Source organism: Atractosteus spatula, chromosome 14, assembly GCF_055471065.1.
Source record: "Atractosteus spatula isolate fAtrSpa1 chromosome 14, fAtrSpa1.hap1, whole genome shotgun sequence".
NCBI lineage: Eukaryota > Metazoa > Chordata > Actinopteri > Semionotiformes > Lepisosteidae > Atractosteus > Atractosteus spatula.
Genome location: NC_142719.1, coordinates 2,769,738 through 2,784,336, shown reverse-complemented (window position 1 = coordinate 2,784,336; position 14,599 = coordinate 2,769,738). Strand labels below are relative to the sequence as shown.

General features: G+C 45.1%; 1 protein-coding gene across 2 annotated transcripts; it reads right to left on the bottom strand.

Annotated features, from left to right (window-relative positions):
- Positions 1-2,584: 2,584 nt before the first annotated feature.
- LOC148820383 (gap junction beta-3 protein-like) lies at positions 2,585-8,963 on the bottom strand. 2 transcript variants are annotated; one of them, XM_088932159.1, is made up of 3 exons: positions 8,827-8,946; positions 8,230-8,446; positions 2,585-5,378 (listed from the first exon to the last, which is right to left on the bottom strand). In XM_088932159.1, exon 3 carries the CDS (start codon positions 5,294-5,296, stop codon positions 4,484-4,486), a length of 813 nt encoding a protein of 270 aa, XP_088788285.1. In that variant the 5' UTR covers positions 5,297-5,378; positions 8,230-8,446; positions 8,827-8,946; the 3' UTR covers positions 2,585-4,483. The 2 variants fall into 2 exon arrangements, with proteins under 2 accessions (XP_088788285.1, XP_088788284.1); XM_088932158.1 differs by lacking the exon at positions 8,230-8,446 and having other exon boundaries at positions 8,827-8,963.
- Positions 8,964-14,599: the final 5,636 nt, after the last annotated feature.

Here is a 14,599-nt window from a genome sequence, read left to right as displayed (position 1 = left end):
CTCTGTCCTCTGCAAGTCTACTCTTGCAATCCCTCTATCCTGCTTTGGCTGCAGGAAACCATGCTCTACCTGCACTGCAGCCTGGCTGTGGCAGATGAGGAGGCTACCCAGGGGAACAAAGCCTGCACCTACAACAAGCTGAACAAAAGGTAAGTGGTAAAGCGCTGTGGGTCTGAGCTGTCGCCAGCCATTGACGTGGAAGCGCTGATCCGAAGTCTGGTTCCGCCAGGTGGGAGGAGCTCCACGGTAACCACGAGGTGTGCGGCTGCTGTGACTCGCGGTGCACAGGACGGCCTGTTACAGGCAAGTAGTACTCGTGGGGGTGCTGGCTCTCTTTATATAAAGAAGCTTACGCTTTTGGGGAAAACTGAGTCCTTACGATGTCCGCATATGAAGTGTGGCTTTAAAAGGCTTTGTCCTGACTAAATCCCATGGTGTGGCAATAGATTGACCTGTGAAAGTCCTGAATGTTAATGATGCATGGGACAAGCCTCATTTGCAGATGGACCTCTTGATGGTTCTTTATTTTCATGCATACAAATGTGTGGAATTGTTGGTTTGTGCAGCTGTTCTAGACCCGCTTGAACTGGGCCTTTTGATTTTGTCATGATGCATATGAGTCAATCAGGGGTTACTGGCCATCCTCCAGGTGCCAGGACGGTCAGCAGCAGCCCCCTGCACCTCAGCAGCCGGCAGGCGGAGGCGCCGGAGTGGGCTGTGGAGCCCACGGAGCCCGCGGGGGAGGTAGGAAGACCCGCGCAGAGTGGTGCAGCGTGGGACAGCCTGCCCTCGGAGGAGGGGCGGTGGGACGAGGCTCTGGAGGAAGACCGGGTCCCTGGCTCGGCCGAGGTCCTGATGGGGGATGAGCCCGTGGAAGTGGTACGGGGGGCACACCTGCCAGGGGGAGCTGGCTAGTGTTCCCGGAGAGGGGTGGAACCCAGCGAAACCTTCCTACAAGGGAGTGCTTGTGAAAGGCTACAGCTAGTGCCCCACTCTTGGTCTGGATAGTGTGGTTTTGTAAAATCAGTCCTGACCAGTGAGGTGCTAGCTTGAGATAAGAGCGCATGCTGCATTCGTCACTCCAGTGCAGTGCCACATGTTACCTTGTAGACATGAATGTGGTTCAGTTTTATTTGCCATGTATTGAAGGTTTTGCTGTGAGATCATGTGACTTGTGTAATTCAATAAATATTGGCTATGGACAGGTTCTTTTTTTTTTTTTTTTTTTTTTTGGGTGAGATGCACTAAGTGTGTACTGGAATTTGGAGTTGTAGGAAGTGGGTGTTTTGCCAGCCAGTTGTGTTCTTGATGGAGCACTGTGAAGGAACTTACCTAAAGCAACTACTGTTTATGGTCTGGTCTTCTAGTGGGGCAGTTCAAGTCCCTTTCTTCCACCTGACTTCCAAATACCCTGAGAAGCTAGCCTATAGCAGTGGGTGTGGGAGGGGTTTTGTGTCAAGTAGAACCCCGAATGGCTCATACAGTACCTGACTTGCGTGGACTCCAGTAGCTTTCACCTAGTCTAAGCTGTGGTGTTAAGTGGGATCCACCTTTGAGACTCCCTTGCTGAATATCTTAAAATTCCTTATGGGAGTTGAGGGGGGGGGTGAAAATTATGCTAGTGACTAAATCTGGCAAGGTTTAATTTAAGAGTGGGACACTGCCCGTGATCGGTAAGTCTTGGGAGCTTTCTGGCCCTGCCCTGGGAGGTGTGGTCCTGTAGCTAGTGTAAGTGGCCCTAAAAACACCCACCTCTGCATGGAGTGCATTCTTGGTTGCATGACTAAGCTAGAAGGTGGTATGTTTAGCCCTGCCCTGTTCTACAGAACCAAGATCTTATGGTTTCTTGGGTAGGAGGGTAAGGCTCTAGGCCAGGCCCTTCTTTTTAATGCCCATTTCCCCAAGCCATATCTGTCATAAAGGACAATTCATGAGCAGAGATCTAGTTCCCATCTGCCAATTAAGCATAATTTAATCTGATTTTAAAAACTGGTTTGAGAACCAGCGTCTAGTATGACTTACTAGATCCAGTTCTTTAACCTTGGATCTAGAGTGTCACAACATCTAGCTTCAAACTTTATTCCGGTCCTCTGCCACTTGTAAAGTATCTGGGATAGATGGAACGGCGTGACATTAGGTGTGGTGACTGGATAGACAGGACAGATCATTATCTTGGCACTTATGGCAGGTGCTACTTTTGCTGACGTAATATGCTTGCTCAATGTGGTGCTGGCTGTTTCTATAGGAATGTCAAGTAATATTCTAACGGCACTTATCAGGAAAACCCTAAACTATTTAATTCCTCTGATGCATTTTTCAAGATGGTGATTTGTAGGTTTAAAAGTCACTCACTTTCAGTTTAGTTGATTAAGACGTGGAGATGGGTTGTGCATGGTACTGTATGGATGCATCATTTCTTTAAAAAGAGTACCTCCAGTTTTGTGTATTCATCATGAATCAGATGAGCAGGTTATTACTGGCTAGGGTGTGAGACATTCATTAACTCTGCTTATAGGGGTGGTATTAGCTAGTGAATGTAAATGGTTTAGAAGTGCACTGTATCAGTGTGTTATTAACTTAATACAAGATTCTTGATGGTATTTTTATTAAAAAAGGATTTAAAAATGTCTTAATTCTCCACCACTCTGATAACTGAAACTGCGGACAAAACAATCACACAAATGAATATCAAAATACATGAAGAAAACACTCTTCCCGGAGTGTCAAGATTAAAGGAAAAATACATACTAGCAAATTATAAAAAATAAATTCTAGCAAAGCTAAAAATATATAAAAATGATAAATACAACAAAAGCAACATGTAGTCAACATGATTTGTGCTTGTTCTGAAATCCCAGCTCTCAGCAGGGAAAAGAGCAGGTTACCTGGTCTTCCAAACTCATTTCTTTCTCTGCCTCCATCTGCCTACCCTTGAGTAGAATGCCCCAGACTTGAACAAGTCATCTGGCTTAGTCTTTTGGAAGATACTGGTTTTTAATTTCTATTTGATAAGAGTAACTCCTAGTACAGAGTCGCATCCAAAGGGATCTTGGCTTGACATCCTGTTAGGACAGAAACCAGGACTGTGGGCAGGGCCTGGAGCTTGAAGTGGAACCTAGCACCAGGCAAAGCCTTTCCTCACAACTGCTGGTCTACCTGTCCTCCTTGAGTGACCCCTGCAGCAGTGCAACACGATGTTCTATGTGTTCACAGACCCATTCCTTAACACTCCTCCTAATGCACATTCACCCAGACTTGCAGACATGCAAGAACACTTGTTTAGCATAGCAACAGATAAAAATAAATGGAAAACTTTTTTTTTTTTTACAAATTCAGTTATTTGTGGTGTCAGAAAACTGTGCTTATATCAGTGGGTATCTCCAGGTGTTCCATCACAGAGCTGAACCCCGAAAACATTGCAGGTGAGGCTGTCAGCCTGGTCTGTCTGTGTTCCTCTGGCAGTGAAGGAAAGGTCATCAGTCTGTCTCAGCCCTATAGTTCCCCATCTATGCTCGTCTTCAAGTACTTAGTTGGTCACCGCTCACAAATTTGGCTTATTTTCATCGTGTATGCCACGCTGTTACTGGAATGGACCAAATACTGATACTGCATTTGTTCCAAGTTGCAAGTCATCCATCAGTGTTTTGGTGGTAAACAGGGCGCATCAGCCTTTGCTTAATCTATTTTCTCCTCAACTACTTGTTTTTAGAAATGGTCTTCTGTGTCCAATACGAACACCACTAGTCTCTCTCAGGTGTGCATTTGCAAAATGCTGACAACTCGGAGAACAGCTCTAGACTAGTAGTGGAAGAAAAATGACCAGGAAGGTTCAAACAGCAAACAATGTCCAATTGCTTTTGTACTTTCATGCTCTTTTAAAACTGTTTATGTAAATATGGGGAATATTGTGGCTTTCTTTTCCAGAAATGTCCCCTTTTCTAGAAAAATTAATGCAATCAAGCAGGACCAATGCAATTCTGTTGATGGTGAATGTTTTGCAGTCAACAGATCAGACAGAAAATGAATCATGATCCTTCACAAGATGAATAAAAACTGTTTTGCTGATACTAATAATAAAATTCAGACTGAGTAAGTGGTTGGTGCACAGAAAAAAAATCACTCTTCGGCAGCGTAAACCTGTGGTAGTGGCACGTTTCTCATGATCCTCTGAAATCTACCATCCTCCTAAGTTCCAGGTATTTGAAGCTGGGAGGGAGGGGCATGTTTAGCACCATGAGCCACTCGGGATAGTAAACGACCCAGAATTTAATGTCCATCATCTTCCTCTAGACCTGTGCAGGTTTTGTCTTAGGAGAGAAAATATCTGGCGATGGCAGCAGCAGCAGCACCCCAAGACAAAACACCTGTCCTAAGAGAAATAGGAATGTCCTGGTGGAACAAAAAACTGTTTCTAAAGCAATCTTTTGAAAAATGAGAGCCAAGCGAGTCCGAGCGCTTTCAAGATGACTTGGCCGAGGAGGTTCTAGGCAGCAGTGGAGAGGTTGGACGCAGATGCTTGCAGCTCCTCGTGAATTCGGAGTTTGGGTTTCATGTCCAGGTGCTCGTGGAGGTGGCACTGGCAGTCGTGAGCCCTGTCGCCGGAGTTCTTCTGCAGCCAGTGGTGTCTCTTGCGGTTCTTGACCTTGTGGGCGAAGCGGAAGACCCTCTTGGCGATGAGGTAGATGATCTCGCAGATGTTCAGCACGATGCAGAAAGCCGAGGCGCCCACCATGAAGTAGGTGAAGACCCTCTTCTCGGTGGGGCGGCCGATGAAGCAGTCCACCAGGTTGGGGCAGGGGCTGACCTCGCATTTGACCAGCCGGGGCAGGTCGAAGCTGTCGTAGATGAGGTGCAGCAGGTAGAGGAAGGCAATCTCGATGCCCGTCTTGAAGAAGAGGCTGATCAGGTAGGTCCACCACAGGCCGCCATGCTTCTTGCCCGTGTCCGGGTACAGCTTGGACCCCTCCCCATGCTTCAGGCGGTGCTTCCTCTCCCGCTCCTCGCGGTACGCCACGTGCATCACCACCATCAGCGAGGGGCAGGTGACGAAGATGAGCTGCAGGGCCCACAGGCGGATGTGGGAGATGGGGAAGAAGTGGTCGTAGCAGACGTTGGCGCAGCCGGGCTGGCGTGTGTTGCAGTCGAAGTCCTTCTGCTCGTCGCCCCACACTCTCTCGGCCGCCACCACGTACACCATCACCCGGAAGACGAAGACCACCGACAGCCAGATGCGGCCGAACGCGGTGGAGTACTTGTTGACCCCGCTGAGGAGTGCCTGGAAGGTCTTCCAGTCCATGGCAGTGACCGTAGCTCAGGAGTCGGGGCTCTGGGGTCTCCTTCCCTTCTTCAGTGCGTTTTTGTTTCTATTCAGTCAGTATCTGAAAAAGGAAAAAGAAAGACTGAAATGAGTCATCGTGCGAGTCTCCCCAGCAAAGCTTTTGCAAAATAGGTCAAACCTTCAAGTGATAATTCTTGGCTTTTAAACAGCGCTTTTCGCACTGATGTTTGCCTTAGATTGTCTCCTATCCCCGTACTGAACAGCCCCAGCCTCGCAGAGCTTCGAGATCTGACTCGATCAGGACAAGAGGTGGAAACTCTGCACCTGGACAAGGGTAGGGTCTTTGGAAAGCTGACAAAAGCACCTGTATCTCAACAAATACTGCACTAGACAAAATGTATTTCCCAGAAATAATCTAAAACCTCTTGCTAAAAGATTAATTAATAAAAGATTGTATTCTTTTCAAACTGTTGAGCCATTTTCATTTTCTCTACAGGTGTTTAGCAAACCGGAGTACTTTTTTTTTTCTGTGTGCCTGAGAACAAACTCTCAACAATTCACTGTGCCCTCCCACTCTACCCCACTGTGAATCCACTCTGTTTTTCCGTAGACACTCCTAAATCTTTCAAAAGGTTTTGTTTGCTTTGCAATCCCTCCCTTTCTTTAGGGCAAGTATAGAGATGTTTACCCAACTGCGACTTCAATCAAAGATTTAAGGTTATTTTACCTTCTGGTTGAATTGGTCTTTTATTGAGCACTGGGAAACACAATGTCTTTTGTTCATGACTCTGGAGAACCAGACCTGGGCACACACTCTTTCAGTCTCTTTTATTTTTTAAATTTAAGGTCTTCCACTAACTAATGTAATAAGATTATAGTAGAATCACAGATCTTATTTACAAGACTCTCAACAATTAAGTAAATAAAGAGGTTCACAGTCATTAGGGAAGTAAAGCTGTGAAATAAAGAACACCTTCCATTAAGCAGCCAAGTGGCAGACTGTTCTGGGTGCTCTCAGTGCACATCATTTTGAGATGTCCAGAGTATTATTTTAAGATCATCAGTTGTGTAATGGCACAAATGGAATTTGACCATTTTGTTCATACAGGTCAATTAAATGCCTGTTTTTTTTCCTTCAATAATCCTTCAACAGAGGAACCTGAAAGCCTTCAATCAGGACTAATGATAAGCAACAGTTTCTCCAGTACTGACTGCATTTTTTGTTTCTGGAAGTAAGATTCTGGAAGAGGTGAAGAGGAACTTCTTAATTCAGTTTTGATTCTTGAAATTAATGCTTTTGTATGAAATATACAGTGCCACATTTTTCTTGCAGAAAAAAAACAAGTAGATATTTGTTTATTATAATATAGTCCTTCTGAAATCTGAATAACAACTGTCAACGTCCGACTTGTTAGCTCAGTGGAGCTTCTTCACACAAAACATGAAACAACCAGCATATCACATAGCTTATTGCATCCCTTTTAAAGAAGATTAATTTAAAAGACTTTAGGATTTTCAGTCCTGAGAATCACAGACTGATTAGTAAAGACTTTAGTATCTGAGGTTATGCAATACACAGAAAGTTCCAATTCACTTAGTCAGCATGACAACAGATATGCTGTCATAATACGTTAATGCATTCATTTGTGTAAAGGAGTGTGAGTGGGGCTGTCTCTGGCAGTACACTGTACTCTCTGCACCAACTTAACATTATAAAGTATATACACACATTTCGTATGAGAAACTTCACTTGGATTACTTCACTGCAATGGAGCTCAGTGTCCAATGTAGTTCATGGCTCTACCAAGTATGATAAATGACTGGCACGCACTTAGTAGCAAGTGAATTGTTGCAGAAAACAAGTCGTGATTTTAGACTGATGTTCATCCATGTTCTTTTTTTCCCCACTCAGGAGAGTTTCCTTCGGGCACATATTTTCATCCCCACAGGTAGGAGATCAGGGTCCCTCCGTTCCGCAGCGAAGAATAATTCAAATCTCCGACACTTATTCTGACCAAGATTGTATATGCCTTGAAGAAGCATAGACTTTCAAATGCTTTCTGCTATTACGAGATTTTCCTAAATGTATTACTTCCTTCATCTGTCTCTTTCATTACGTGTTCTTACATGTTCAAAGCTATAAAGTGAGCAATGAAGTTTTGAAGTATTCTAGTCTTAAAACGCAAACAGGCGCACATTCAGGATCTAGACTGTTTTTTTGCGAAGTTCTTTAGTTTGACAAGTAAGAGATCGTACAAGTTATAACGTTGAACTCCATGATTCGGAGTGCATTTTATTATCAGGGCGTATTATAAATGCGTGTTATTGATTTATTCTCTCTGGAGAGAGCATTTGAAATGTACAGCAAAGTGCAAACACTGCACGAGAAGAATGCTAAACTCATTGCTGTATTCCTGATCCGGAGGAACAACCTGGATTGTGCGCAGTTTACGCAGATTGAACCCACTGAGAAGCAAGGGCTCTTAACTACACCCCACAGGTGAAAGTCAGTGAATTATTTGAAATTCTCTGTTCGCACAAACTCAAAACTTAAATTGATATGCGGGTGTTATTTTGATTCTGATATAGTCTCTGGATTAAAAACGTAACTGAGGCTGCAGTCGCTGAAGTGTTTAAGCGTTTCTCCAAGTCGTTCCTGAAAAAGGCAGTTCGTTCTCAATTGACGTATCTGTCTACTGTGCATAAAATAGTAAAATTACTAAAACTGTCAATAAGCCCTTAAAAATCCCCAAGACATCCGCCAATGTTTTCTGGATAATGCCAAACTTTTCACACAGAAAAACAAATTTATGTTGTAATATTTGCAATACAGTAAATATTGTTTCACGTCCTAAAGTATGTTTGCATACCACAAACGAAAATTAAAACTTCGATAACGACCTGCCTTAGTAAATAAACACACATAACAAAGTCGTTAATAAGGTTCTTACTTCACCGTGCTCTTTACTGTGGATTTTAGGTTTCTAATACTTTGTTTTTCAACACAATCTTCAGGTTTGTGCAAGGCAAGTTGAGAGCGTGTAAAAAGGGGACGAAGTCTTCTAGCATAATCGCAATGGAGAAGAGTACAGCACACGAGAAGTGGGAAGCGTGGCAAGACACTGGTCACTTAGGCAAGACCGAAATCCACCGACGTCCGACAGGAGACTAGAAGACATTTACCACAATAATTCAAACACATTTTCCAGTTTTTTTCTCCCATTCGAAAGCCAGCTTCGAACTGGACAAGTAACAATTTTAAACATTTAAAATCTTGTCCCATGTTTTCTATTTATGAACACGCTGTGCGTCTTTTCACTTGGCTCAGAACCAAACCTGTACACTAAATACCTGAGTAAACCACTTCGTACTCAATCATATTTTACAGGTTTCCGCAGCTGACTTACAACAGATCTCGCCGATAACAACAACAACAAGAACAACAGGGACTTAAGCTGAAACTTGGTTATCAAACAAGACACTTTGTTTTAAGAGACAAACTCTTCTTCATTAAAAATGCCGGACGGATTAAAGATTCTAATACTTACTGTATCAAAGACCCGTTTCCTCCATGTTGCAGGTTCTCTCGCAGTATTCCCACTTCTGTCTTGTCTTCCTGGGCTGTTCCTACCCCCCTTGGCTTTTAAAAACTGTTCCTGATACTTCAGAGACTGACTGTGGTCTATTAGCTGGAGGGAACGCGTCTTGCTTTTCATAGAGGGTGTGGTTTGACGCCACAGCTCGCAAGACGAGAGACGGAGAGAGAGCGAATGTTCTCCAGGTAAACAGGACAAAAGCGGGTTAGCTGTGGTTCCGGTGGTGCTTAAACGACTTCTGTTCCTAGATGGATGTCGATTATAGTGCCGTATCAAACTGAGTGTCGGTAACGCAAGGGATGTGGTTTCGTATCTCACCCTTAAAGGATGGTGTGTGGTTATTATTAATCCACATTCTCACACCGATCGTTCTCCTTGGGCATTGATGTCAAATAATCATCACCGAAAGTTGCACACGAGCAGACACGAGGCTCCAGTTGAAATCACAAAAAATGAATAGGGTACCCACGGCTGTTTTTGATAGCACGGATATTGTACTTCTGAAATGATGTTCCATTCCTTCATGTATGTTATACGCCTTTGCAGTGACATTTGTTTTTTTTTTAAAAAAACTGAGTAAAAAAACATTGCAGATACCCTCATCAGAACGCAGACTTCAGTTCCTTGGGTAGTTGTACTGTGTGATTCGACTCCTTTTCTCTCTGACAGTCGGTCACTCTGCGTGGAATCAGTCCTGAGAGGCAGACACTGACTCCCTCCTTTGGCCAAAAGCCCCCTTTCCTACAAGGAGCAACAGGGCTCGAGTTGGGGGGCAGTATTCGGCCACTACCTGTTCCTGAAATCCTCTGGAGTTGCACAGAATGTGCCCAGGAGCCTGAAAGTCGATTTGTCAAAGAGTGATAATGACCACAAACAGCCATAAATTAGTGGGACACTTGGAAACGGGGGGTATGCACCAAAAGTGAGCCCCAATAATTCCTCAGATGATAATGCTGTTCTCCAGAGGTAAAATAATTTGTCACTCTCATCCAGGTAAACTACTGTAATCCGCTATCTGAAAACATACCTCGCATCGTGAAAAGAATGAGAAGCAATGTCTAACTTGATTCACCTTAAACCACCTTAGAGCTTGAAGATGTTACCATTGTCTGAAGACTCTTCGACGTGGGAACTTGGAACAGACAAGGCCAGTCATGGCAAAGGTCTCTTCCGGGAACAGTCTGTCCACGAAGGTGCACTGTCAAGGAGACGAACTGGGTGAGATGAGTTGTGATGCGCTGAGAAATCGCAGCTGACAAACTGGAAAATTCTCGAGCACACAAGACACGGTAGGATCACTTTGTTGGCCAGATACACTTTCTTGCATTAGGAATTTGTCTTTTCACATACCCCAGCTTGCTCTCCATGAGACACAAAGACAGGGAGAGAAGCTGGGGGTCAGAGCACAGGGTCAGCCATTTATACAGCACCCCTGGAGCAGTTGGGGTTAAGGGCCTTGCTCAGGGGCCTGACGGAGTAGGACTCCTCTGCCAGCCACGGGATATTAACTGGCAACCTTCCAGCCAGAGGCACAGATCCTTAGCCACTGAGCCACTGCACTGCCCAGCCTCTGCACTTCAGGCTACTCATGTGAGGTGATGGTTTTGTAGCAACATTCCAGGTCCTCTTGGTTTTGTGACTCGGCTTTGGCATTGTGGTGCTCAATCCTCACTGGCACCACAACTCAATTCAAAGTGTAGAGTGTAAAGTTAGTTGTCCTTTTTAGACAGCTGTGGTATGAAGGGCAGACTCTTTGGTGATTTTTGTGATTCTTGTGATTTTTGTGAGCTCGCAGAAAAGACATTTCATTGCCAGCAACTACTGCTGCAGCTGTATTGTTGTGCATTTGATAAATAAACTTTGATTTTATTTGATTTTTAAAGTTTGGGTGCTTCTCAAAGGGACCGCAGAGAGTTCCTCCTCCTGGACAATGGCAGTGCACAGAAGTCACTCACATTACCGGCATCCACCGGGCCCCTTCCCACCTGAACATAGAGTTTAAAATCACGTGCTGTCATTGTCACTGTCCATGGGAATGTACCAGATTTCACTGCTCTGGAGAGCATTGTTTCACCACACAGTTGGTCTGAAACGGACAGCTATGATTATGAGAAGCTTTTTTGTACAGCCTAGAGATAGCAGAGTCATAATTCCATGTCTGTAACTCTCTATAACACCATTATAGAAGAGCAGGCAGAATGAGTACTAAAAGGGGGAAAATTTATTTCCAGCAAAATATTCCAGTGGCACTAAGTGGTGATACTTCTGACTTATAAGAAAATCTCAATAACATCAGTAAAATGTATTGGCTGAATGCTCATTACCTGTGTTTAAACTTCTGACAGAGTTCTGCTAAACAATCAAAGATTGGTTAGCTGCATGCAGTGTTTTTAACAATCTCTTCTTGATGTATTAGTATGAAGCACTTGAAAACTGACATATGAAACCACTGTGCAATTCAAGAGGAAAAACAGTAGAAAATATTCAGCAGGAAGCTAGGCAACAAAATCACAATTCCCCATAAAAGTTCTATCTTTCCTGGATCTGTTTGGCTTTGTTTATTGGTATGCGTCTCAGTCCTTTGACAGTATCTACAGTATGTGTTCCCCTTTTCCTGCCGAAACCTGCCCCAGTGTCTGATGGTGAGATTTCTGCCACACCCATGAGTGAATAAGATCTTTTGTGAGGCTAATCTTCACATTTGATTGCCAAGCACTCTGTCATGTGTGTGTGTGTGTTTTTAGGTGAGCCTTTTAAATGAAGTACTGGCTGATATTCCATTCCTCCCACCTCGCAGGTTTGGCTCAGGCAGGAGAGTTAAGTTACCGGTAACTGAGATCATTGTGCAAACGTTCCGTCTTCTCTTCCTTTCTTACTCAGCCCGAACCCATTGGTTTTCACCCTGCTGTGTGTTGTGTGATCGGTTCTTTAGGAATGAAGACGTTCCCAACGGTTTCAAAGCTTAGTACGCACACTACAGCAAGAAAAGAACATAGGGAAGAAATGTTGTCTCTTCACGACAGGCCCCTGTATGTCGGCATGTGCTGTATGTGGAACTATTTCGTTGAGCAGACAGCACTCGCACAGACTCTACAGCAGTGGCATTTGTTGCTGGGCTATAGAACTGGGGCCCCTGCTTTATCATGGTATTTGATTGGTAACTGGTGTGTCTTACAATAACGGAACACTGTGTATCTTCTGGACATTTACCACGGTACCCTGCATGGCACATGTCCAGTTTTCCTGGCTGCCGAAAGCTCTACCATGCTTAGATCACTGATTCATTTCGGGTCTCAAAATTAGTTTGACCATTTTTCCTGTGGTTTATATCTTGCTATACCATACACTTCACCATGTTTTACTGTAATTTTACGGTATGTATATTTTGCATGTCACAGTATGCTTCCTCGGGTAACGGTGTACCTGTTTAAAAAAAAATATCCTTTAGAATTCGCCCCACGCTAAAGGAAGACAGCTTGCCAGTGCTCTCCTGCTCTGTTTTCCTGGGCACGAAGGATGGGAACAAACTGTTTTTCCTGATCAGGGTTGCCAATGAAGGCCTGTTTCTTCGCTGCCTCCTGCCTCTCAGCCTGGAGACTGAGACCGCCAGACAGGAATGCACAGTGAGCTGCCTGCCTATGCTCGTCTGGGCACCCTGCGCGTTTGCAGATGTTCCCTTGTTCTAAGCTCCGTGTTTATAAACAGTGAATGCACACTGTCATCCACGTGCCTCTGTCTGCCCCTGCGGGCCACAGACAGACTACCCCACAGTATCAGTCTGAACCTGCACCAAAGAAAATGGGCCTCCAAGCTACCAAACAGCGTAGCTAGAGACTGAAGCGCAGATGGCAATTCATTTTCACCTGAAGCGTTCCGCCATGTAACAGGCCTCTAAGGACAAACCGTTCCCCAAAGGAAAACCTGGGGAGTCCGTGGTGGATGCTACAGTAGAGAGCACCCCCTGCAGAAGAGAGTGGAGAGCTGACCCGATCGAGGGAGGCGCAGGCAAGGGGGTCAGACTCAGGTGGCCACCACCGGATCGGTTAAGAGTCACACCCGCTGCTGGGATAATGGGGAGCTGCCGTGCTGTCCTGTGGACAGGGGATGGCAGAGGCCAGCTGGACAGTGCAGTCAATCTGTGGGCCCAGCAGGCCTCTGCCATGGCGAGGGGAACATGACCCCCGCTGGAGGAACTGCATGCTTTGTCCATGCCCTGCCATGGAGGGGGTGTGAGAGCCGACCACCACGGGGCAGTGTCTGAAACAGGCCAGTACTGCAGTCGGTTCCCATTCGCTGCATGTCCCTTCCCTGGTACTGGTGACAGAGGGCCTCTGTCCAGGAAAGGTAACAACATGTGGCTGCAAGTGTCACCTGCAGAAAAACCTTGCCCACTCATGTGAAAAGTTTTACATCTTTTTAAAAACGAAATAAATTGAAAGAACTTAGATTATGTACTGCTGATCTTCAGACTCCCTGATTCTGATATTTTTAAGCTGTATTAGAGTATAAAGTACAAATAACTGTGGCCATTCATCTATTCAGTACTGGTCAGCAAAATGTCACAAACATCAGGCTTTAAAAGGCTCTAAAACGGCCGACCCCAATTAAACAGGAGGATATAATTATGATTCTCATGTTTTTAGTCAGTTTCCTGGTACCACATTGCCTGAATACAGCAGTTCAGTAAACAGCCAACCACGAACTGGCAGATAAGAACAGCACAACGCTCAGCTCCCTGGGAGAAGCATTGTCTTTGCAAATCAGACTGACAGGCTTGACACTCCAAAGTGTCAATCAATTCAGATTGAAAAAAATCCCACACAAAAAAACACAACAGCAGATGGCTGCTCGTTAGGCATGCAGACAACAGCGGCTCTGCATGCCACTTTGTGCACATGTGTGAGAAGCCAAGGGAAAACCAGGCCAGTGTCCCTGCTGTACAGATAACATGGTCTTACTTCTCAACACAGGGGCAGTGGGTGAGAATCTGTACCAGGGTTTGTTACTGCAGGCTGATACACAAGGCCCTGTCTGCACATTCCTTCTTTTCTTTGGTTGTTCTTTTCCAACCCCCAGCCTCATCACCCTGCCATGCACGCAAAAGCTCTTCCCCAGATCCCTGCCCTGATGAATTCCATTGCGAGGATCTCCTTGCAGACTTCAGGAGCCGGATTCCCATTTTCAGCAGGACTGTAGGCCTAAAGCCTTTAATGCAAATGACTCCCTGCGAATAGCAATGAAAAGCAAAGGTTTTAGTGATGTGTGTCCACATCACAGGCTGCAGGTCAGGCTGCAGGCTGGAGCTGGGGGATGATAGTGAAGGTACTGTATGAACCTGAAATACCTGAACTGTGTGCCTCCTTTATCTGCTCAAGGGGGGAAGGGGTGGGGGCTGTGAAGCAAGGCAGGGGAAGAGGAGCAACGAGTTCCACGTTCTGTCTCAACTCGCTGAGCAGGATGGAATTCTGTTATTGTTGTCCTTATGATCAGGACTACACGGCCTGCAGGCATGAGGTGGTGCAATCCTGTGAGTGCTTTTCAAATCAACTATGTGCCCTATAGCAGCTTAATTGTTCTGTTTTCTATCTTGGAAATTTTTCAGAAACGTCTCTCCCTAACTGCCATTCCGTGGGCTGCTCTCTTAACACAGACATCAGCGACCTGTACTTGAGTGTTTTGTGTCAGTACATCCGAAGAGTGCTAACCCCAACCCACACTGTAACCC